Source organism: Sceloporus occidentalis, unplaced genomic scaffold (genome assembly GCF_023333645.1).
Source record: "Sceloporus occidentalis isolate IW3139 unplaced genomic scaffold, rSceOcc1.0.p SCAF_5, whole genome shotgun sequence".
NCBI classification, from domain to species: Eukaryota; Metazoa; Chordata; class Lepidosauria; order Squamata; family Phrynosomatidae; genus Sceloporus; species Sceloporus occidentalis.
Genome location: NW_028316985.1, coordinates 59,988,547 through 60,012,806, shown reverse-complemented (window position 1 = coordinate 60,012,806; position 24,260 = coordinate 59,988,547). Strand labels below are relative to the sequence as shown.

Genomic DNA, 24,260 nt, shown 5'->3' with positions numbered 1-24,260 from the left:
TACACATCATTAATTGTCCTCTTTTCCATGTCAAAAGTGATCTCTATCAGCCCAAACAGCATAAGTGAAAATCTAGTGAAGGGTGTGAATGAAAAGGTTTTAAAGCCCTGGAGCATCTGTTAGAAACAGATTTTTCTTAGAAGAAGATCAGCAAGCCTACATCTTATTTCAGAATTCTCTTTTTGATTTGTCTTGTCAGAGACATATCTTGGCAAATATCAAGAATATGACAGTAGCTGCAAAGCAGTGTGTGTGTGTGTGTGGGGGGGTTGACTAAAGACGCATACTAGCACATGGTAGACACTGCTTAAGGAACAATAGAAATTGTTAAAATATGCAATTGCATTTCTGTATAGCTATTAAAGTCCTGATTACATGTTCACAGATAAATTATACATGGACTCGTGGACATATCATTGAGGCATGATACTGAAGCATTATATTAGATGCATAAAAGAAAAAAATTACACAGAGACATCTGCTGGAAAGAAAAACTACTTACCGGAACAGAGTAGAGATGAATGATTCAAGCATTATATCCACTGAATGCTCAAATATAGTGTTAGAGTTCATCTGCTTTTCCTATGTTTGGATCACCAAATGTCATTGGACTACAATTCCCACCATCCTCAGCCACTGCCAATGGAGTGGCAGTGGGAGGCTCATGAAGAGGAGAAAATGTATGCTCTAATCATGAGGATAAGGACTTTATAGAATATCTTCCCTGGGTGCAAATACCACAGGTACAACCTCCTTACCTTTTGTATAAATTACTGATTTCAGAAGACTATAAGGACTGTATGATTTACCTACAAATGAAAAGAGGCATGGGGTGGAACTCCATTTAACTGAGATTCTCCTACCTTCCCATTTCCATAATTTGAACACTACCACATACAGATGAGGAATATGTGGAAGGTATAAGGCCATTCTGTGTACCTTCTTGTTCTTTTTGAAAGGCCAAGTGCAGAAAAGATAACCAGAATCTAACAATAACAATAAAAATGGCAATGACAGAATCAAGACCCTAAGAAGGGGTTAGCCCTTCACTTTTGTGCTTTGTCACCAATTCACACAACAAGCTGCCAAGTCTTATCAGATATAGTCAGGGATTTCACATGTTGTCTTCCTTGGCTTGACTTTGTGCTTCATGCCCCCTGTTTTTATGAATCTCAAAATGTCCACAACAGCTGCAGGTAAAAGTACAACTTATAAAAGTGACCTTTTGGACAAAGGTGCCCAGAATCCTTCAGCCATGCTGGATGAGAATTTGTGAAAGCTGAGGTCCACATTTCAGAAGTCACATTAAATTAGGAATTCTAGCTTAATAAACCATGTTGTGAATAAACAATATGTTGAAGGATGCTGCCTAGTCACTCCAGCTATGTTCCTCCCTTTGAATTCTGTCTAAATGTATCCTCCAAATATGACCACATTTGGGAGGGACAGTATAAATCACAGGCCACAATATTTATTAATATAGCATTCTCTAAGGCGGGAATTCAAAATTATCCTCAAAGAGGTAATATAAAAGAGTAGGGTAAGCCAAGGCAAAGCATTTTGCTACCTAGGCATGTTATGCATAGATGTCTGTGTGTATGTGCACTGGCTGAAATCCAGTATCTCTTCAGCATAGCGTTGCCACTTTGGATCCTGGGTTGGGAAAAAAGTGGGATAAAAATTAATTAATTAATTAATTACAGTGTAAATATCCCCATGTGGAAATACACTACATCAGCACTACAGAATCCCCATGCAGAATAGCCACATTGTGCAACACATGTCAAGGACTAGATGCCATTGCAAAATGTGAAACCACAGCATGCAACGTGCAACTGCAATGGGAAACTGAAATGTGCAAAGGGCATTTGCAGTGCACAATGTACAGCTGCAATATACAACCACAATGGCTGGTCCTGCTGCTTTCAGGAAAATATATCTGTTATACCATTGTCAGATTTCATCCCACATGCCTAGCATGATATGGACATGCATACGCCACCAACAGGATGCCAGCGAATTTGTGTAAATATAAAGGATCTGGATTGGTAGTTGAACCTTACTTCAACATAAGTGATAGGTTAGTGTCCTTCCACATACCTGAGGGCAGCAGGCTATTAATATAGGCGCTGTAAAGACTGGCAGATATGGCGCCCCCATTACATGCTAGGGGTTGGCCGAGGATGGAGCGTTCATACCGGCCTCATCCCAAGCATGTGACGGGGGCGTCAAAATGGCGGCGCCCTGTACACACGGGTGCCACAATTTTGACACGACGGACACATAGCATCCGCATGTCCCGTTGCGCTGGTGATGCCATGAGTACACAATTTGCGCACTCGGGCATTGCAAGCACAACAGAAAAAGAACCCGCTTTTTGTGGGTTCTTTTTCCGCTTCCGGGAAGCCTCGCTGTTTGGCAGCTGAGGCTTTCTGCCAGTGGAAATGGAGACAGCGGCAGACCACCCTTTTTGGGCGGTCTGTATCCCACCATAGTACAGGCTCTGTGGCACACACAACTTTGTCCTCCACTGGAAGATGTTCCAGCACAGCTGTCACTGCTATCTTGTTTGTTGCCTAAGGCAATTGCCACACTACTTAATGGTAGGACTAGCCCTACTGAAGAGGTGAGATTTGGAGATAGTCAAATTGGGAGCTGGGCTAGGGTCATTATAAAAACTTACAAGTTACACTAGATTTTACTTGACTTCTCATACTGGAAATGTAAAGTTTGTTCTTTTATTGGGGGCTTTAATGGGAAGTTTATACCTCAGACAACATACAGATGGATTTTCAGTAAAACCAAATGCAGTACTTGACATTTCGCTTTACTGCTGAGTCGTTTTTAGTGCTGGCTTAAATGTTAGACTGCTTTGGTTTCTATATCTCACTCTCTCTCTTTTAAAGGATGGTAATTTAGTGCTTACAAAACTGAGACTGATAATACTGGCTATATCCTGAAATAGCATTTGAAATGCTTCAAAAATGTGGCTACCAGCATTTCAGTCTTGATATTTAACACATGTGTTCCATCTGTACAGCCTTCAAAACTATATAGGATATTGCTCCTGCCAACAACATTGGTTTTACAATGTGAAGAAAATACATTTTATGTAGAAATCACTTAAGCAATGAAGCCACCTTTGAAACAGCACCCTCTCAAAACCCTAAATGACTCCAGAAATTATCCACATATAAAAATGTCTGTGTGGCAAGCTCATAGATGTATTAAAGTATGCATTTATGTATCTCCCATTTAACCTGTTCCTTGTGCTTAAATAAGGTTGGGTTATTCAATTGCTTTTCATTTTCCCTACATTCTTTTTTTTTTTTTCCTGAAATGTGCTAAATTCTGATCAAAACCAAATGAAATTCTGATGGTCAAATCTGGCAGTTTTTATTTTAATTCTGAAACAGAACCTGATTTAGGACTACTATTTTTAATAGTTTTCAGGCTTTCCTAACATGATGCCCTAAGGATATATTGAGCTACATCATCCAGCATCCCCACCATAATTATGCTGGCTTCTTCTTCTATTGTGCACAGTCAATAGTGCTACTGTAATGCATTTCACCTCACAAAACTGTAAGTCCAAATTAGTGCCAGCAGACAAAACAGAAAACTTTTATCTAGGTTCAAAAATATACATTAAAATAATGTATATTTTAAGTATACATTACTTAAAATACATAGGTGGAAGCTATGCTGGTTTTGTGCTTTGTTTTTTTTTAACAAAAAATCCTTTACAACTGGGGATCCTATCTGGGGGATTCCAAGACAATATCATACTACACTGTTATAGTGCTAGTATTCCACTTTAACTGCAATGGCTACCTTCTGCGGAATCCTGGGATGTTGAGGGAGGGGCATTTAGGATTCCCTGAGAACTCTTAGGCCTCATTAAACTACAAACCCCGGAATGCCACAGAAGACAGCCCTAGCAGTTAAAGTGGAATTACACACACACACACACACACACACCTATATATAGGGATGCAGTGGCTTAATGGTTAAGATGTCAATTCTGACAATCGGAAGATCAGTAGGTTGGCAGTTCAAGGCCCAAGAGCTGCAGGATGGAGTGAGCTCCTGTCACTAGTCCCAGCTTCTGCCAACCTATCAGTTTGAAAGCATGCAAATGTAAGTAGATAAATAGGTACCACTTCAGTGGAGAGGTAAAAGTGTTTGGTGCAGTCATGCCGACCACATGACCATCAGAGTAATCCTTGGACAATGCTGGCTCTTTGACTTAGTAATGGAGATGAGCACTGCCCCCTACAAGTTGGTTATGACAAGACATTCAGGTTAAGGGACTACCTTTAGCTTTTACTTTTATAGCTATATACAGTTGTCCCTCCATATTCGCTAGGGTCAGGGGAAAAAGAGCCCCATGAATATGGAAAACCCGCAAATAACAAAAACACTGTTTTTACCTGAGAGGACACCTCTCTAGGAATCTCTAGGTCCTCCAGTGCAACTCTGTGGTCAATGTCCAACATACACTGACCATAGAATGGCACTGGAGTAGCTACAAATGGTCTTTCAGTGCAACTTTTAGTTAAATTTGACCACAGAGTTGCACTGGAGGACCTAGACAATCCTAGAGAGAACATATTAATGAAATCCATGAATAATCAAATCTGCAAATATCAAAGCCACAAATATGGAGGGATGACTGTATAGCTATATATAAACTATAACAATTTAGTGTGATATCTCTAAAATAGAATTTTGTTTGTTGTTTATGAGTCTCTATGACCTCCTAAAGATACAGCTCTGTTATTCCTATTGGCTGTAGGAGGCCTGTCAGGTAACAGACAAAAGAAGTAAATGGTTGTTTAAGTCCTGGCCCATGACATTTCATTGCCCTAAGAAAAGCTCAAATGCCATCCTCCTTTTGAGGGCCAACACTGCTTCAGTTCTTGTCTTCATTTCTCCAACCTCATCCCCAATGTGTGAAAGAAGGACACCTCATTGTGGTACATAGCAGGACCAGTCTGAGACAGCCTGTATTCTAACAGTGCATCCACACTTGAGTTTATTCTGTTCAATTCTGGGGGGAATCAAACTAATCTGGATGAGTGCATAATGCTATACTGATCTCTCTCCTTCTGTATATGTCTCTCTGTATGCAAAGTTTTTTGTTTTCACTGAAAATAAACCTGAAATCTTCACATATTTAGAAAGTATCCCTTTTTCTTCTTTCTGGTTTCAGGCCCCATAAGCAGTGTCCTGGTGAACAAATATGGCAGCAGACCAGTCATGATAGCTGGAGGAATACTGGCTTCATTTGGAATGATTGGTTCCTCTTTCTGCAACAGTGTCTTAGAGCTTTACATGTGTGTTGGTGTTATTGGAGGTAAGTAATATCCCCTTCCCCATTTACTCCACACATGCATTAAGGGCCTTTTATTCCATTCCCCTGCCCCCAAGGTTTTCTTTCAGTGTACATCTTTGGATTTTTAAATACACCATCAAATAGTCTGCTTCTGATTTTTGTTATGATCATTCAACTTATGGTGTCTCTTTTTTCCACAGTCCTTATTATATCCCATTGTGATTACAGCTCAATGATTGATTGGTTTGTGACAGCATTTGTTGTAGTCATTGATGCTCCATTTTTGAATCAGTTCTTTTGGTCTTGAATCATACCTCCCAGCAGATGTTTTTACAGGCAACCAATATACAAGGAATTAAAATTTTGGTTACACACAAAAAAACCCAGTTGTTCTGTATTATGCTATAGGTTTATTCATAGAATAATGTGTCCATAAGGGAACACTTTACCATGGAAGTAATCTTTTAGGCCCGTTACAGATGGGTATAATAGTACGGACTGGGTCCGTACCAGGGTTACAAAGGGGCGTCACTTCTTGACACCCCTAACCCTAGTATGGACCCAGTCTGTACAAAATGGCGGCGCCCTATACAGATGGGCGCGCCATGACTATGTCACCACCATGCCGCCTCCAAATGAGGTGGCGCGGTTGTGACGTTGCTGCGCCGTGCGAGGGCGCCTAGAGCGTCCTTTCTGTGGCGCGAGAAGGAGCTCCGAAACGGAGCTCCTTCTGCAGTTTGCATCACTGGCGCAGCCTTTAGACGGCTACGCCAGCGACACAGGGGAGAAAGGGGCCAAGCGGCCCCTTTCTCCTCCTCCCCACCACTGCCAAGGACACCCCTTTCCAGGCTGTGGGGAAGCGGCCTTTTGCCGCTTCCCCGCGGCCTGGAAAGTGGCGGATCGGGGCCTCGGAGGCTGCCATTCTAGCAGCTGAGGCCCCGATCCAGGGGGGAAAGGGCCGGTTACAGGCCGCCCCAAAGGGGCGGTCTGTAACGCGCCTTAGATATCTATTTTAAGTCCAGTTGAATTCAGTTATACTTACTCCAAGGAGTTTATCACACGGGAGGAATTTCTTTTAATTTCGAATGAAAAGAAAGTGGGGCCAGAACGCAGTCACATTAATCACTAGTTCAGCAAATTTACGTGAATTTGAATTGCATTCGAACTGACTCCCCATTGCCTGAAATAGTTTGCCATTGCCTGAAATTGTGTGTGGTAGTCTATCACGCAATAACGTGAAACCCCATGATTGCGTTCGGACTGACTTCCCATTGCTTGAAATTGTGTGTGGTAGTCTATCACACAATAACGTTAAACCCCATGATTGCATTCGGATTGCCATTGGATTATACTTCCAATTTCTTTTGTCTGATAAACTTCCAGGATAAGTGGATATAGAATTGGAGTCTTAATCATGTACCAAAACCTGAGGATCAAATTTTTAGAAAGACAATAACAGAGTAAAAGCCTGCAGTTCACTTTCCATAGAATTCTAATTCCAGGATAAATGCACCTATTCCTTTGGAACCATATTCAGATATGGGTGTTTTTGGCTGAGGGTGACCAGACTTGGTTCTCTCTTTCCCAGACCTCTCTTCCCTTTCAGCCTCCTGTCCAGGAAGGATTCCATTTGGAGCAGGTCTAAGCAGCATGGATTTATATCTATATGGGTATTATTAGCTCAGGGTGACCAGACTTGGTGACCATGTCCCCCATTTCAGCCTCCTGTCCAAGAGGGACTCCAAAAGGTTCTTCATTTCTAGCAGGGCTGAGAAAGATGGATTTAATATTTATAAGAGCAGCTTTTTTGTTGTTTTTGTTTTGAGCTTTTATTTGGTCAGGTCCTCCATTTTTTCCTTGCATGTTCCCCCCCCCCCCAGAAATCCCGCCCCCTGGAAGTCTCACTTCTGGAAGTCTTGGCACCCCCAGAAGTACTGCCCTCTGCAAGTCCCTCCCTCCAGAAGTCCCCCCCCCCCAGCACCAGCTAACACTCAGTGTGGGAATTCCACTGAGTTTGGGCACTCAGTCTCTAAAAGGTTCACCATCACTGCTATATACTCAATTAATAACTGAATGAGACATATAATGTTAAAATGGGTATAACAAAGAAAAGCTCAACTGCATCAAACCAAAGGCCTTATCTAATCCAGTATTCTGTTGCCACATATGAGAAGTTCATCATCACGATAGTTTGCCACTGTATTTTAGTAAACTTTAATTTGTGCTAACCAGCAACATACAGTAACATACTTTGATGAATACTGGAAGGCATATATTTCCATTGTGATTAGCAGTCTTGATCCTCCATGAATTTGTCCTGTGCATTTCAAAATCTGCCTTGCTTGGTGGCCACCATTATGTCCTGTGGTAACAGATTCTATTGGTTGACTATGTGTAGTGTGGAAGTATTTCTTTTTATATGTAGTGAATCTCTCCACATTGAGCTTTAGTGGATAACTTTAGGTTCTAGTATTAAGACACAGATGTGAAGTCGAAGGCTTTCATGGCCGGCATCCATAGTTTTTTGTGGGGTTTTTGGGCTATGTGGCCATGTTCTAGAAGAGTTTCTTCCTGACGTTTCACCAGTGTCTGTGGCAAAGATGCCAGCCACAGATGCTGGTGAAGCATCAGGAAGAAACTTTTCTAGAACATGGTCACATAGCCTGAAAAACCCACAAAAAAATTAAGACACAGAATTTCTCCACATCCCATTTCACCATGCTCTGTACATTTGTTCCACAGGTCTCCGATGTCTTGCTGTACTCACTTTTTCATGTCATCTCAAATACAATGGTTTTCAACATGCATGCATCAGCTGCAAGGGTTTAGCCCTGTAGATTCCTGATTTTTAGCAATCCTTTCATAAGGGCTTGGTATACCGTTGTCCCTCTGTATCTACGGATTCTATATCCACGGATTCAACTATGCAAAGATTGAAAATATATATATATTCCCCCAGCAAACCTTGATTTTGCCATTTTATATAAAGGACACTATTTTACTACACCATTGTATTTAATGGGACTTGAGCATCCATGGATTTTGTTATCTACATGGGCACCTGGAACCAAACCCCAGCAGATACCAAGGGCCCACTGTATAATCACTGCAGTAAAGAGCCAGCCGTCATGCCACCTCCAGCCATGGTGACTTGGTTGTGAGAGGCCCAATAAAAAGTGAACAAACTACATCATTTTGATGCACAATTATATTGCTTAAAGTTTTGAAGCTGTCATGTTATGTCCAGTCATTACAATTAGACCACAAAATAGAGGCTGATTCAGGAAATGGAAAGCCATGATATTGGCATAGACCTAATACAAAGCAAACAAGCAGCCCACCTATAATTAGTTTCATTATGTTAGAGACCTTAAATAGATGGCCTAAAAGAGTTTAGGAAGAATGAGCAAGGCTCTTTAGTCTAGATTGGGACTGGCCTAGATTGGCCAGATTGGGATCCACTATTCTATTTTTTAAAAATATTTTTATTGGTTTTGTAATGTAATGACACATGGTTCAGTTTAATAACAGGTGTTCATTAAAGTAATAAAGTCAAACAGTAAACATCAACAACATTATTCTTTTAAACTTTTAATCAGGTGAGGACAGGGCTGGCCTAAGATAATTTTGTTGTCTAAGGCAGAGCAGCAAACGGTACCCAACAGCCAAACAAGTCAAAATGCAAGGAACCCAGGTCAGCCAAGATATTTTGGCACCTACAAACAATGGTACATCTCTCTAACCTTGTCAGTAAAGATACCATTGCAACATTCACAATTTACTATCCTTTTATGATGCCACAAATCTAACATCTGATGTGGCCTGTGCTAAGATGTACAGAATTTAGCCTGAGGTATGATGAGAAAGGGTGAAAATGGACAGCATCCAGGCTTATATAACGTGACATTCAGTGATAAATTCCTTTCTGGTTCCTTATGCAACTGAGCTATAAGATTGCCAAAGACATATAGACCACCTGCATGACTGGGCCAATACCTTCTATTCTCCCCATAGCACATAGAAACACACACACACACAGACATAAAGAGATTTCTAAACTTCTCTGCTGTAGTAAACCTCAGGACTGCACAAAAATGTGTGAGGGCACCATTCTCTGTGCAATGGCCCATGTACATGTACAATAAAGCATTTTAAGCTTTATTTTATGTGTACCTATTCAAACCTAAGAAAAGGGGAAAGCAAAAGCCAACAGATTTGTACTTTTAAAACCTGCCATTTTCATAGAGAAGGTGACATTTAATAACTTCAGTGAAACGAACCAAAAGAAATTGGATTATAGCTTAGTAAAATACAAAAATGATGTGCTCAAGGTCTTGATATCATTGTTCTTCTGTCATTCTGTTGTCTGCAACATGGATTGCTCATTGCTAGAGCTTTTGCGTTTATTGCACTGCAACAGAGGGAAATGAGAGAAATTTAGTGTGGCATATCAATGACATTAAAACACATGAATGTGCACATTTATGTCCCGGTGCCAATGGCTTTTTAATCTTCCTTGGGAATTACAAGATGACATTTTAGCTTCATGCTTGCTTCCTTCCTTGCTCCCCCCTCCCTGGGCTGATTGTAGTTAATTTTGGTGGCTAGTTGAGATTTATTCTTTTGTATTAAAAGTAGTAATGGTATGTTGTCTCATCTCTCATTTTTAGGTTTAGGCTTGGCTTTCAACTTGCAGCCAGCTCTGACTATGATTGGCAAGTATTTTTACAAAAAGCGTCCCATTGCGAATGGACTGGCCATGGCTGGGAGTCCAGTCTTTCTAAGTACTTTGGCCCCTCTCAATCAGTTTCTTTTTAATGTTTTTGGTTGGAAAGGAAGCTTTCTCATTTTGGGAGGACTTCTTTTGAACTGCTGTGTAGCTGGGTCACTTATGAGGCCTGTTGGACCAACACCTGTACCTGCTGCAAAAAAGGATGTGGAAAAGGGGAAAGGAGAGTCTGCCTTGCACAAGAATGACAAGAAATCCGTTTGGCAAACCATCAATAAATACTTAGATTTATCCCTCTTCAAACACAGAGGGTTTCTTATTTATCTGTCTGGAAATGTTATTATGTTTCTAGGCTTCTTTGCCCCAATTGTATTCTTAGCACCTTATGCCAAGCACAAGGGAATTGATGAATATTCAGCAGCTTTTTTACTCTCTATCTTGGCTTTTGTAGATATGTTTGCTAGGCCATCTATGGGTCTCCTAGCAAACTCAAAATACATCCGTCCTAAAATCCAATATTTTTTTAGTTTTGCTGTTTTATACAATGGGGTATGCCACATCATGTGCCCATTGGCCAATGACTACACGGGACTAGTTGTATATGCAGTACTTTTTGGTCTTGCTTTTGGAATGGTCAGCAGTGTCCTTTTTGAGACATTGATGGATCTTGTTGGTGCATCAAGATTTTCCAGTGCTGTTGGACTCGTCACCATTGTAGAGTGCTGCCCTGTCCTCTTAGGTCCTCCATTAGGGGGTAAGTATATTGAGATGATGATGATGATGATGATGATGATGATGATGATATAACAAACATGCAACTAATTGGTTTGAAGGTTAGTTGAAGTCAGTATATGAAATATCATTCCCTTCCCACATAATTGTTTTTGATTTATCCATTAGGTACTATTTCCTTTTCCAAACATTTTCTTCTGGCCAAACATTTTCTTCTGGCCAGTATAGAACAGTAAATCTATATGTGATTTAAAAAAAAAACAACAAAAAAAAAAACAAAAATGCACCCCAATCTTCTTCTTGCCCCTCAGAAAGGTGGCCTCTCACTTCTACCCACATTTTGAAAAATATACTGTTTGACTTACTGACTAAATTCACCCCTTACTTTCAGCTTTTTCCATCATCCCCTTCAACTTTATCATTCTCAGTGCCTTTCCAAAAACAAGGCACAGTAGACATTAGACCCCTCTCTCACAGATATTGAGATTTTACACTAATTATTCACAACCTCTTCTTTCCTCAGTTCTCTCTTTCTTCTGCCTATTATGCTTAAATATTATTGATTCTCATACCATTGCCTATGGAATTGCCCTCTGCAATAGGTGTCCATGGACAGCACACTACATGGCATTCTGTGACAGGGAAAACTACTGTAGTATGGTATCAGACTAGTTGAGTCCATTTTGGTCTTAGTATCTTAATTTAGTTTACATTCTCATTAAAATAGATGTCACGGGAATAGCATATTTCCATTGGACATTTGCACACAGTGATTAAAGAGTAGACACAATGCTCAAGAAACAACCTTTCCTTTTCCTTCCCAAACCATAGTTGCTATGATCTCCTTTGCACCCAGTCACAGGACTTTTTTTCTTGTCTTAAATACAATCTCAAAATTTCCTTTCATTAATACAATCTGCAACTACCTTGGGCTTTTCCCAGTTAGAATATATGAATACTTCCCAGTTAGAATATATGAATATAATAGGTAGAATATGAGAGATACATAACAACTATGCTTAGATAGCAGTACTTCTCAGAGGACACACTGACACAGATTTTTCCTGTTCAGAATCAAAACAGCTAATGAAAATGCTTTGATTTTAAAGGCTGTTACATTTCAACTGAACTGCAGTAGGTGCTGTCCAGAATGAAATTGTATGAGTAGATTTAAAAAGAGAAGAAGACAGGAAGCAAACAAAGGTTCTTGTGACTTTGAACTTCAGTTGAAGTCATGTATGTAGGCATTAATGTAATTGCTGATGAATTTACAGCTTAGCGCACATTTGCAAAACTGGGATTTTAATTTGAACCATTTCACATTTCAGTGTTGACAAGTAAATCCAGGAACAAAACATTGAATAAGCATGGTTGAATTAAGTAACTGTCTTTAATTGTGGTGATGGAGAGGATTTTCTTGAAGTTGAAACTGACTACTCAAGTGTTCAGTGTGCCCCCTAGTGGAGTGAACCTACTTCCTGATTTAAACACGATCAGATCCTTAACCATGTTAGGCCTAAATGATTCTACTGTACTTGAAAAGAGGTCTCATTGAACTAACTGCAACTTCATATTGAGTAAATATGCTTAGGGTTTTTATACAACCACTTAAATTGTTTTACTGTAGTTGCCCAAAGTAATGTGCTGTTTCAAAATGTGTCTGTTGTTTCTTCTTTTCACCACACCATTGTGCCACATATTTTTATTAAATGGGTAGGAGATCTATTAGTGCATTTTGCTATATCCTCAACCCAATCATCAGTGCTTGGATCCTATTCTCCATTATTTGCTTTACTTATTCTAAAGAAATTATACTGTGATTCAACCAAAAGGCTCACTTGTTCTGAAATTCATCCTCATTGTCAGTGTAGATTGGTGTCTTACAGAAGTTCCAATGAAACTGCCTCTTTCTTACTATGATCTCGTTCTCCCCACCCTATGCACAGCCACACAACTCAGATGCATATCACATGACTGTAATGTCATAATTTTTGAAACCAGGAATCAAGGTCATAAATAAATAAATCAGGTTTTAATTTTTTTTACAGTCATGCTACTTATATGGGTCTTAAGATATTGCATCAGTGTATATCCCAGAATATAGTGTATTTTAAAGCCTAGATATGTTAAAGGGCAGTCCTAAAGACAGTACTTATGAGATATAATTTTCTTTGGAAAGACATGAACACACTTGGGCAGGCATCTTGTTTAATTACTTACATGTTCATAAGTACAACTTATGTCTAAGTTGCTTTTCTGAACAGAATGCAAAAGGATATTCTCTTTCCCTTGTGCTCAATCCAAAAACCTCCCCAGGAGGGGCTGCTGATCCTTACAGAAGGAAAAAGAAGGAGAGCGAGGCCATTCAGACCATGAAAAGTTAAGTGCTCTGAGCTCCTGGAGGAAGGAACCCGATTATAAAGTCCCTTCATTGGCTGCCCATTAGTTTCCAAGCACAGTACAATGTGTTGGTGATGGCCTTTAAAGCCATTCATGGCTTGCACCCAGCTTATCTACAGGATCGCCTTCTTCCACACAATCCACCCCACTCATTTAGGTTCTCTGGGAACAATCTACTGTAGCTAGCAAAACCTAAGCTGGCTGCGGTTACCCAGAGGACCTTCTCTTCTGCCACTCCCAAGTTATGGAATGGCTTGCCGGAGAAGACTCGTCATATTACCAACTTTGACAGCTTTTAAAAGGAGGTCAAATGGATCTCTTCTGACAGGCCTTGCCAGATTAGCATCTCAGTTGACCCCGCCCCCCCTTGACTACCCTGTCTTGTCCGTTTTAATAATTTTAATGGTATTGTTTTATTGTTATTGTTTACAGTTATGATTTATTGGTTATGGTGGGTGGGTGGGTGGGCTTCTGGGACAATGTGTTTTATTGTATTTTAATGTTTTATTGTTGTTAGCTGCCTTGATCTTCTTAATGGATAGGTGGGGTATATATTATTATTATTATTATTATTATTATTATTATTATTATTTCCACCTCATTTCTTTCTTCACAACTGACCTGAGATTGGCTGCTTCTCTATAATCTGAATCATCCCGCCTCCCTTTCTCCACCAGTAAGCAGTGGCATCACTAGGGTTGGTATCACCTGCTGCAGTAATTCAGGGTGTCACCCCTCCATTACCCTCGTCCCATTACCACACCACACAGAATCTTTAGCAATGTTTTTTGTACTAATATTACTCATTAATCGTAATTCCCATATATCACTGAATCTGATGATAATAGTTGTGACATAAACAACTAACAAAATTATTATCTTTAAATTACAATATCATACACAGCCTAAACATATTTACATATGCTTAGTTTCATGTGGTTGAAGCAAAAGTTTGGTAAAATGTGATGTTTTTAAAAGAAAATTAAAAAAGAATAAAAAAATAATTTTAAGTGAAATTTTAAAACAATTAAAATTTTAAATTTAAATTTTTATTTTAAAAAAATATTGGGGGCTCTCATTTCTCTTCTCATTGAGGCTCATCCCACTCATATTATTTCTTACAACACTTTAAACAGAAATAGGTGGATGCCACAGCATATTTCTGCCAAAAATGCAGATATATGGGAAGTAATGGTGTCACACACATCCTTTAGGGTGTCATCTGGTGTAGTCCTCACCCCGCATATCCCTTCAGTGATGCCACTGCCAGTAAGTGACAGCAGTTGGGATTGCACATGCTGGATCTTGGACACAAACAATGAATTTTAGAGTATTCACACCCAGTTCATAATGGATTCATTCCCTCCTTGTAATACTGGTTTCAGTATGCAAAAGTAAGCCTATTATTATAGATAATTTAAAATATATATCCATGTGTACAAAACAACAAAGAATCCCTTTTCATGTGAATGATTGTTCCTCCCCTCCCCTCAGTATTATTTCAGGTATTATTTCTCCCTCTCTCTTTTTTATCTTTCAGGTTTGCTTGTGGACATAACCAAAGATTACAAATACATGTATTTTGTCTGTGGCATAATTGTCATTACTGCGAGCATTTGGCTGTTCATTGGAAACGCAATCAATTATAGACTTTTGGCAAAGGAGAGGAAAGTAGAAGAAGAAAGGCAGAGAGCACTAAAGAATGCTGATGCCAAGGAAGTAGAACCTTTGACCCACAAAGAGAGTGAAGAAACAGTCAGCAGATCAAGCAAAATGCAAGATAACCCTTCAGAAAAAGAAACTAATATCTAGCACAAAACCTATTGTTCAAATACTCATATTTATAACTTCCATTAGAAGTATGTCTTCAAGTACAGGCCAAGTTTTGTAGTAATTATAAGCAGTCACAATACTGAATGGGAATAGGAGTTTGCAAAAAGTAAAATCTAGACCACAATCCTGGTCTTTCTGGGCAGAAGGAGAAAGATGCTGAAGAATTCTCCATACAATTGTACTATAACCTTTCCTACTCCTACCATGCTGTCCCTGCACTAGTAGCAATATTGTTTTACCAGGTATATATTACAACATGCTTAGACATTCAGCGCCAGATGAAATTCTTCTGCACCTTGTCTTGAAGAAACCAGTCACCCATGCTTCCCACACTTACAAGTACGGATGTGAAAATATGTCTGCTTTACTTTCATAGTGTTTCTCAAATTTCCTTCAGCCTTCTTATATCATCTGTTGTCATCTTCTCCAAGTTCCATGGTGGGTTGTATGATTATTATTTTTCTTCCCACATGCAGATTTGTATATATTTTGGTACACACTTTTCCTTATATAGGCATTTTAACTCATTTTCCTTAATATTAATTTTATGTATTTTTCCCTGTTGACTAAAATTATGCATCTTTATGTACATGTACAGTTGGCCCTCCGTATCCACAGATTCTTCATCCAGGAATTCAACCAATTACAGTTCAGAAATATTAACACAAAAAACAAATTTAAAAAAAAAAACCATACATTAGTTTTTCTGTTTTATACAAATGTCACCCATTGTATATAATGGGACTTGAGCATCCATGGATTTTGGTATCTATGGGGAATCTTGGAACCCAGTTCCAGTGGATACCAAAGGCCCACTGTACTTTCATATACTTGGAGGGGGGGGGAGGCAAGGTGGAGAAAATTGAGGACTGTAGTTTCCTTCTGACGATAGGAAACCATAGATTGAATACATTCGTTTTTTAAAATAATAATAATAATCTGAATACTTGCCAATGTCTCTTCCAACCCTACTTGCATCTGGGGTTCAGAGATGGCATGGTTTGTGAGGGGGATTTTATGTCAGTGAGCTGCTCCCCTTTCTGCTGTCCATGCATGGATGGAGCAGGATTGTGGCTTTATGTTTTATTTTGATCTCAAAAGTATTAGAACTCCTGCTGCAATTGTTGCGAGTGAGTCAGTTCAAATAGAAACTCTAATTAGGTAGAGCTTTGACGATGGTCTTCCAGTAACAAGGGTTCTAGCTCCAAATGAATTTCTAGTGCAACATTTATGTGCTTATCTAGAAGAGGGAAACATCTTAATCCTCAAGAAAGGTATCAGTGAGTGCCTATTTGGTGACTGGAAGAAAAGAATTCTAGATAATGAAGATAAAACTTTAAAAAATGGGGGTAAATATTAAAACTTACTTGAGTAAAAAGCGCACAAAAATGAATCATTGTTTTATAGTGCATTTTCAGTAGATCAATACGGTCTATTATTGCTGATAAAAATTATGTGAATTTTAAATATACATGAAATCAGACATGAGAAATTTTCAATGTTATTGCTAAATGCAATACATACTATAATTACAGCGAATAAAAAGATTAGTTCCTTCTGCAGTATTAGATTATGAACTGAAATATTTTATGGCCTAATCATAAAACTAGCAATGGGACTTAGGATGGGTTATCTGTACTGCTGCATCATTGTAATATCACAAACAGTATTGCTGGCACAGATGTTTAGTAATCAGGGTATAACTTTTGAACAACATGTTGCCTTGTGGTCATCACTTTACTTCATCCATGTTTGAAAGTTGTTAGCATTCATGATTCTTAAAACACACCACTGCCACATTACCACCTATTCTTGGTAATCACTCTATTCTCAAGAAGCTGTTGTTAGGGCTTGTTGTACACACTGACCTCTGCCAATAAAGTTGCTGTCAGCTAGACATCAGTCCATTACTGTTGTAGACCATGTGTGATCAAGCATTCATAGGCTGTCAGGGACCAGATAAAATAAATTGGATGGCTACATCCAGCCCATGAATCACAAACTGGCCATCCTTGTTATGATTTTTATGATCAGAGTGAGGAACTGAAAATACAGTGCAGGCTCTTTCTTTCTCTGAGGGTAGATCCAATTATATGAAGGCCAAATAAATATTGTCATCGGTGTCATCTAGCTTTGGACCAATCTAGTCTGGAACAATGTAAGAACTTTGGTGCAGAGGCCCAGGGCCTACCAGTCTGGATGTGTAAAGCAGGCTGGTTATTTTAAAGGTGCTCCTACTGATCAAGCAGATCTGCGGAAAGTAGGTCAACAGCATAAGGTTATGTGGAATTGTGCATTGAAAACATTGTGTTTTATCAGTCTTTATAAGGAAAATACATTTCTGACGTCAATTTTGCAAGCTGTTCTGCATTTACAGGCACTTCTCATAATAAATACTTAACTTCAGTCATTTATCTTGGCTATCACTGCCAACTTGACAATGTGAGGTAAGAGTACCAGTGTTTGAATCCTACAGAGCAACCACACAGAGAATTTTAAACTGTTTCCCATAGTACATCATCTGAACTAGATTTCAGTCTCTTATCTCTAATGCCCTATTATTATTATTTTTCATTTCTGTTATACTGAATAAAATGGCTAGCTTGCTATTGGTGACACATGCAGGTATAAGTTTCCCTTGGGAAGCAGTTGGACATTTTTGTCCAATGCAGAATAGCCACATTCCATTCAAAGCAGGTAAAGTGGAAGTAAGCATGTGGTGCCATTGTACACGACTGTACCTTTCACATTGATGTGGATTGTGTTAAGCATTAATGTGCACTGTGCAGTGATGCACATCACTATGCATTTCATTTTGTCACACAGTGCACATTTGATTGTGCAAAATTACAGTTCTCTAACAAGGCAATGTTGCACAAGTGCCATATTAATGCATGAGTGCAGGATCATCAGTGCAGGATCTTGGCCACCATGTTTTGCCTAGGAAGCAACTACCACCTATTTTCAGTGTATTCCTCCCACACACACACCACCATAAAAGATAGTCCTTTAAAATGAGGTCAGGACCATGCCCCAAGATGTTATTGGTTTGGAATTCTCCTCAACCCTCACCATTGATTATTCTGAGTAGGATTGATGGGAATTGCAATTCAACAATAATAGCACTACCTGGTTCCCACCCTTGCTTTAAATATTGGATAAGAGAAACTACAGATCCAGGGTTTGATGCCCATAGTGCTTGTTGCTTAAGGAAGCAACATGCAGGAAACAAAGTACTGCCAAAGAAACATGGCTGGCAGATTTAAAGCAAATTAGAATTACTAACACTGGAGGTGTGGTTGAACTGGGGGGGATGATACTTTTGCCTACCCTCTGTGTGTGTGTATGTGTTTGAAAGAGAGGGGGGATTCGTGGTGCATTGATGCTAGACAACTTCTGTAAACTATTTATATACAAAAAATTCATGGAGTCAATGGATCTACTTGGGTCTACCTCTAATTAGAACTAATAATTCTTTTTTTTTATCTTAATTAAGGAAGTTTGGTATTGCCTAGTCCAGCCCAATTGATGCAACATCCTAAGAAGGATAGGTGACCCTTATCCCTCTGAATTTGAATGGGATTTTGCATAGCATCCCAGAAAAGCATATTATTAAAATGATCCTGTTATGTGTTCATATTTTTCTTCTTTTTCAGTAAATTAGAAGCATGCACAAACTAAATTGAAGCTCTAGGCATCATCTGACATTTTTTGTCTCTAGGTCAGTTCAGATTATGGCCCTTTCCCCTCTCACAATGTGATGCCAACCAGCAGTGAGTCAGCCACACTTTGTGCAGCTGCAAATTTTGAAGTCCAGCTGCTCATTCTGAATGTTGAAATTCCCAGAGCTAGGCCTCTGAGCAGAGTCTAAAATATAAGCAACTATGCTGAACCATATCATCAATGCAGTCTTACCCATTTTAATTTCCACTAGGGACAGCTCATTTGTATAGCTGTTTTTAATGACTCATCCACAACCCGGACATCCAATGATATCTTGCATTACAACAATACACTATTGCTGGGGAAATTCATTTTCCTTTTCACTATTGTGAGGATGAAATCTAAGCTCAGGAAGAAGTGAAAGGTATTGGTAGATGGCATCTGCATCCCTCCTAATCAGATTTCAGTTTCTTCAAACCTTGAGCCTTGTATCAATATACTGCTGCTGTTCACACATTAGTATTTCAGGTATTACATGATAGTGCAATAAAATGACAGTATATTGTACTAACACAGACAAAAATGATTAAGACAGAATTACTGTGATGTAGCTATCACATTTTCTCATCACTATTCCATTTTCCCTCACAATGTTTTATTCCTAAAAATTGCTAATCAGTTAAGACAGTTCATAGTGGAATGTATCTACTCAACCATCATAACTACCTATTCAGGGGTACCCACAGCATCTGTAAAAATAAGCAATGATTGCCTCTGTCTAATTGGTAGGCCCAACTAGAGTTGACCAAGGGAATTTGGTCAACATTTGTGTAAGTTTTAATAAATCAATAGGAACTTAGAAAGAGTTGCATTTGCACTACAAAATTAATGCAGTTTGACACCACTTTAACTGTAATGTATCAATACCATGGATTTCTACTTTGTTGTAGCACCAGAGAAGACTAAATATCTCAGAAAACTATAAGTCCCATTTTCTTTACAACAATGTAGCACACTGCTCCACTGGATATCTGTTGCTTTGCTTGGCTGTTGTATGACTGGTGCTGGACATGTGATAATAATCAAAATGTTCTTAAAAGTTGAAAACAAACTGTAATCAAAGCCAAGTAATAAATTGAGAGGGGAAAGCCAGTTCCCTAGAAGTGACACTGCCACATTTGTCTGCACAAAGCCTTGCCAGTTTTTAACAATTTCAAATTTCCACCTGAAATTTCAAAGGGGGAGATGGTGTCTATTGTATTGGCCAAATGACCAAAATCTTTCTTTAAAAATAGTAGGAAGGAGAAGAAAATGTTAGGAACTAGAGTGTTAATATGTTCTTGTCATAAAACTGAAAGGAGAGGAGAAGAAAGGTCTGAAAGCAATATATTTCAGGCTTTGTTGTTCCAGTTTCTAAGCAAACACACTGTCCTTTATTTTAAAAATAGGGTGAAAAAAAGGAGGTCAGGTAATGAATCTAAAACCTATAAAAGACATGATGAAATCACAAGGCCAATCAATAAGCAACCAAAGTATGTTTACCATGCATGAGAACACCCTGTTGTAAAGCAGTTCTGTACTATTATTATTATTATTATTATTATTTTAAAAATCCTACTTGAATGTTTTCCCCATTCATATTATATAACCATTTGTTGAAGTCTAACCTTGAAATGTTTCTGGCTAAGGCCAAGAGCCCATTTAATACAGGCAGAACAAAAAATGTTGCCAACTGACTCACACAGAGGTATGGGAGAGGAGCATCAGCCAGTCCAATGACAGCATGATGGAGCTTTCTCAGTCGACTCTTGGCCACTCAGTGGCTATCTGAATTGCACCCAATTACCTTCTGCAGTTGGGCAAATCCATTGCATAAGGAGGCACCAGATGCTACATTCCACAGTAAAGTATGCCTGCCTAATTCCCAGTTGCACCAGCATAAGTCACCAAAAGGATTCTGCCAAAAGGGTCTATTTAGCTTGGTTTTATTTATATTGCTGGAGAAAGCAATATAAAAGAGTGTTTCTCAGTTTTCCTTACCTTGACTTTTGATTCAAGATAGCGAGAAGGGAAATTGAGGTTCTCTATGTACCAAGCAGAGACACCACTGCTAGGGGTTGCTTAAGCTATTGTGCTGCCTGAGGTGAACAAACAAATGGTGCCCCACCATCACAAGTCCAGGTTGACAGTAGACAAGGCCAGCCAAGGTAGCTATCAACTGAAAACTGAGAGAGACAATCCCATATATATCTTTGTCTCTCCCTGACAGTAAAAACAATGAAATGGATAACATTTTTCTACCCTTTCATGACAGCGGCCTTGAGGTGTCTGCCTTACTCTACCAACTGATAGGGGCAATGCACCACTGAGTGGCTGTTCTCTGTATAGATAATACTAAAGGTTCTTCAGGATCAGAACAACAGTGAATTTAGTCACTGTTTAATCCATTCTATATTTCATTGCTCAGATGTACCGAAGGAAACAGACTAATTAAGAGCATCTTAGGGAACTAGCACACTTGCCTTCATGGTTTCCTATGAAATCAGACTTTATTTGCGCACAATGGCTGGGATCCTAATGTCACTCCATGTGTACTTCACCCATGTTTGGCAAGTTTTACCACAGTATTTTCCCACTGTTGGAGAGGCAAGCTTCTGGTCCATTGAAAAAGTGGCTTGTTACCTCCACAGTGGAAGCAGCTGTGGTGAAACCAGCAAACAAAATTATTGTGTACAGCAACCAAAACCAGCAGACAAAACTCTTCCTTGTGCATAACTTCCTCATATGGATCCCAGCTCATATGTATTATTTTGATGGAATATGTAAATTATGAAGACATGAAACTTGAATGTACATGAACAAAACTGAACAAAACTCCAGTGCAAAAGAATGAAATTTGCCTAGTCCTTAGAAGCTTTCCTTTACCAGAATGTAATCTTCATTATTCATATCTTCTGGGAATGTTTTTTTATTGTGTTTGGTAAATAAAATTGATTTTTAATAGATTAAAAAAATACTTCAACAAATGATTTCTTTTCCTGCAGCAGAATACTTGCTTATTTTTTTCCACTTCCACTCACACATTAATAAAGAGTTTATTAAAAGAGAGAACTGCAAGATTTTGCAATTGCTGTACTATCCTGCTGTATTAGTTTGCTGCAGTCTTGCCTGAAATATTACTGCATATTTTATCTACTGTCAGAGCATAAGGAACCATCTTTAAAAAAAAACAAAAAAGAATGTATGTGTGGTAATGATCATCTCTGAACAAACTGTATTTTGAATTGTTGTTTTATTTTTAACTGGGTTTGAGCCTAGAATATTAAACAGACACCAGACTTAAGCTTGTGATTGTAACAATTGCTATTGTGTGGCTTGCAGGTTCATGGTCACTGAGGATGGCTGAGTTGTGAGAACTGTGAGGGGAACACAGCTTGACAGGGGAGAACCATAACAAGGATTTCATAAAGTTGTAAAGCAAATCTATGGATAATCTATGGCTGCAATCCTATATCCAGTTTCCTACAATTAAGTCCCATTGAGTAAACATCAGATTACACTGCAAGGGAGATGTCATGGTCCTCATTAATTCTATTCCTAGACATTCAAGCCTGCACACAATGAAAATAATGTGATGGGACAAACAGACTTTTCTACCTTTCTGTCATCTCCACATTGTTGGGCTCTGTTATCTTCTATGTGTTGGAGGAAGAATGCCTGAAGTGGGAAGCCCATTGTGCTTATGAGACTCCCTTCATGATTTTCAACCTAGATTATAATTGTGTGGGGACTCTAAGCCTACTATAGCCATAACGTCATGGGCATGAATATTAGTGTTGTCCAAAAGGATGGATTATTTTTGCATAGGAGATGGATTCAGCCAAAGCAGAACATTTTCAAGTCACATTAATTGCTTTGCAATGCTTTTGTTGAAATAGATAGGACTTAAAATGTACACCAACTGTGTCTATTTGCAATAACCAGGCGTTTTGATTTGCCCACAGTCTTTGTTTAGCTTTTAAAAAATAACTACACATCTATTATTTTTATAGTGATTTCCAATCTAGTTTTATAGTAGTGACTTTTAACAGGCACAGGCAACTCCCATGAAACCCAGAGAAGAGGCCAACTTTCATCATTAGTGCTAGATCTTCTGTCAGTAGATGTAAACTTAAAAAATGGCACAGTAATTTGTTAAAAACCAAGTGAAAAGTTATTTATGTAGTAAAGCTGGCTTTCCAATTAGACATGTTTCACATCATCATCATCATCATTATTTACTTATACCCCGCTCTTCAGCCAAAAGGCTATCAGAGCGGCTTACAAATTGTTAATTGGACATTTCCACATGTATTGATGAGTAAGAAGGTGATGGTTATTGTACACCCACATATCTAGAGGACATTGTTGGGATACTGTGACAAAATGTCCATAGTCCAAACTAGAAGTCTACAGTCTAGCTTTTAGAGGGATCCATTAAGTAAGGTTTTCAGAGTGGGCCCACTTCCTAGCCACCATTGGCAATGCATGAAATATTACCATTCTGCGCCCAATCTATGCTACCTCCTGAAGAAAGAGAATCTATATTATCTCCAAAAGCAGATGTCTTGAGGGAGCTACTGCTCTTTTGCCTCAGCTCTAGAGTTTGCTTACTCCACATTGATAATAGGAGCAACAAAGAAGACTAACACAGGAATAAAGATTGCTGGGCCCATAGGCCTGAGCAGATATCCAATTAAGCCAGTCCCTGATATTCGAACTGGTTAGTTAAAGTCAATATGTGAATTTTATTCCCCTTTCTCTTTAGTCCCTGACTTTTCTGTCCCTTTCCATCTACCAATCCCATTTTTTTTATTTTTCTGCTTGTCTGCTCTGAAATATTTCATTTAGCCATCTTGCCTCTGGTCTTCCCAAGCCATCTGATCTTTTTCCAGTCCTCAGTCCACCCCATGAAGACCTGTCCCTAAGGCCAATGTGAGCTTTTAACCCAAGTCAAAGCAATAATATTCTTCACAAAAACTTGTCTTCAGACATTTTGTCAGCTTTGTTCCTTGAGCATTTGGGATGCATGTGAACATTCCGTGCCATCAAACCAACTCAATTCAGCCAAATGATGTCAGAGGCTTCACTGCCAGAAGCACTACACAGGATAGACGAACGAGGTTAAGCTTTTACAAAAATATTCTGTTGGTACTACATGATTTTAAAAACCTCATCAAATCAAACCGTACTGCTCACAGTTGCATTTACTTGCAATGGGAATGAATCCATTACTGTAGGAATCTTCTCATCACAACTCCAGATTTCCTCCAGTGAACAGAAGAGCCTGTAGAGCATGTGGGAAAAGAAGAGAGCAAAGAGAGAAAATAGTGGAAATGTTTCAGTGGCCAGGATGCCCTCCTTCAGCTTTTGAAATCCAGAAACAAAAAAATAGGTGAACAAATGAACAGCAACTTAATGACAGTTGACTTTGGGCAATGCATAAAGTGGGCTTGAAATCTTGTTGGTTAGTTCTAACTAAAGTAGACCCATTCAATCAGTTATTCAATTGTGAGTCGCCAGTGA

At 39.0% G+C, this 24,260-nt stretch overlaps 1 protein-coding gene across 3 annotated transcripts in view; it reads left to right on the top strand.

Moving 5' to 3' along the window:
* The window catches only part of LOC149312228 (monocarboxylate transporter 2-like), a 132,439-nt gene extending 109,480 nt beyond the window's left edge, over positions 1–22,959 (top strand). For all 3 annotated transcript variants that reach the window (XM_089524233.1, XM_089524231.1, XM_089524232.1), the window contains 3 exons: positions 5,216–5,359; positions 10,009–10,821; positions 14,740–22,959. In XM_089524233.1, the coding sequence (XP_089380359.1) occupies positions 5,216–5,359; positions 10,009–10,821; positions 14,740–15,011 (1,229 nt within the window). In that variant the 3' untranslated portion in view covers positions 15,012–22,959. The remainder of the gene's footprint in view (positions 1–5,215; positions 5,360–10,008; positions 10,822–14,739) is intronic.
* Positions 22,960–24,260: the final 1,301 nt, after the last annotated feature.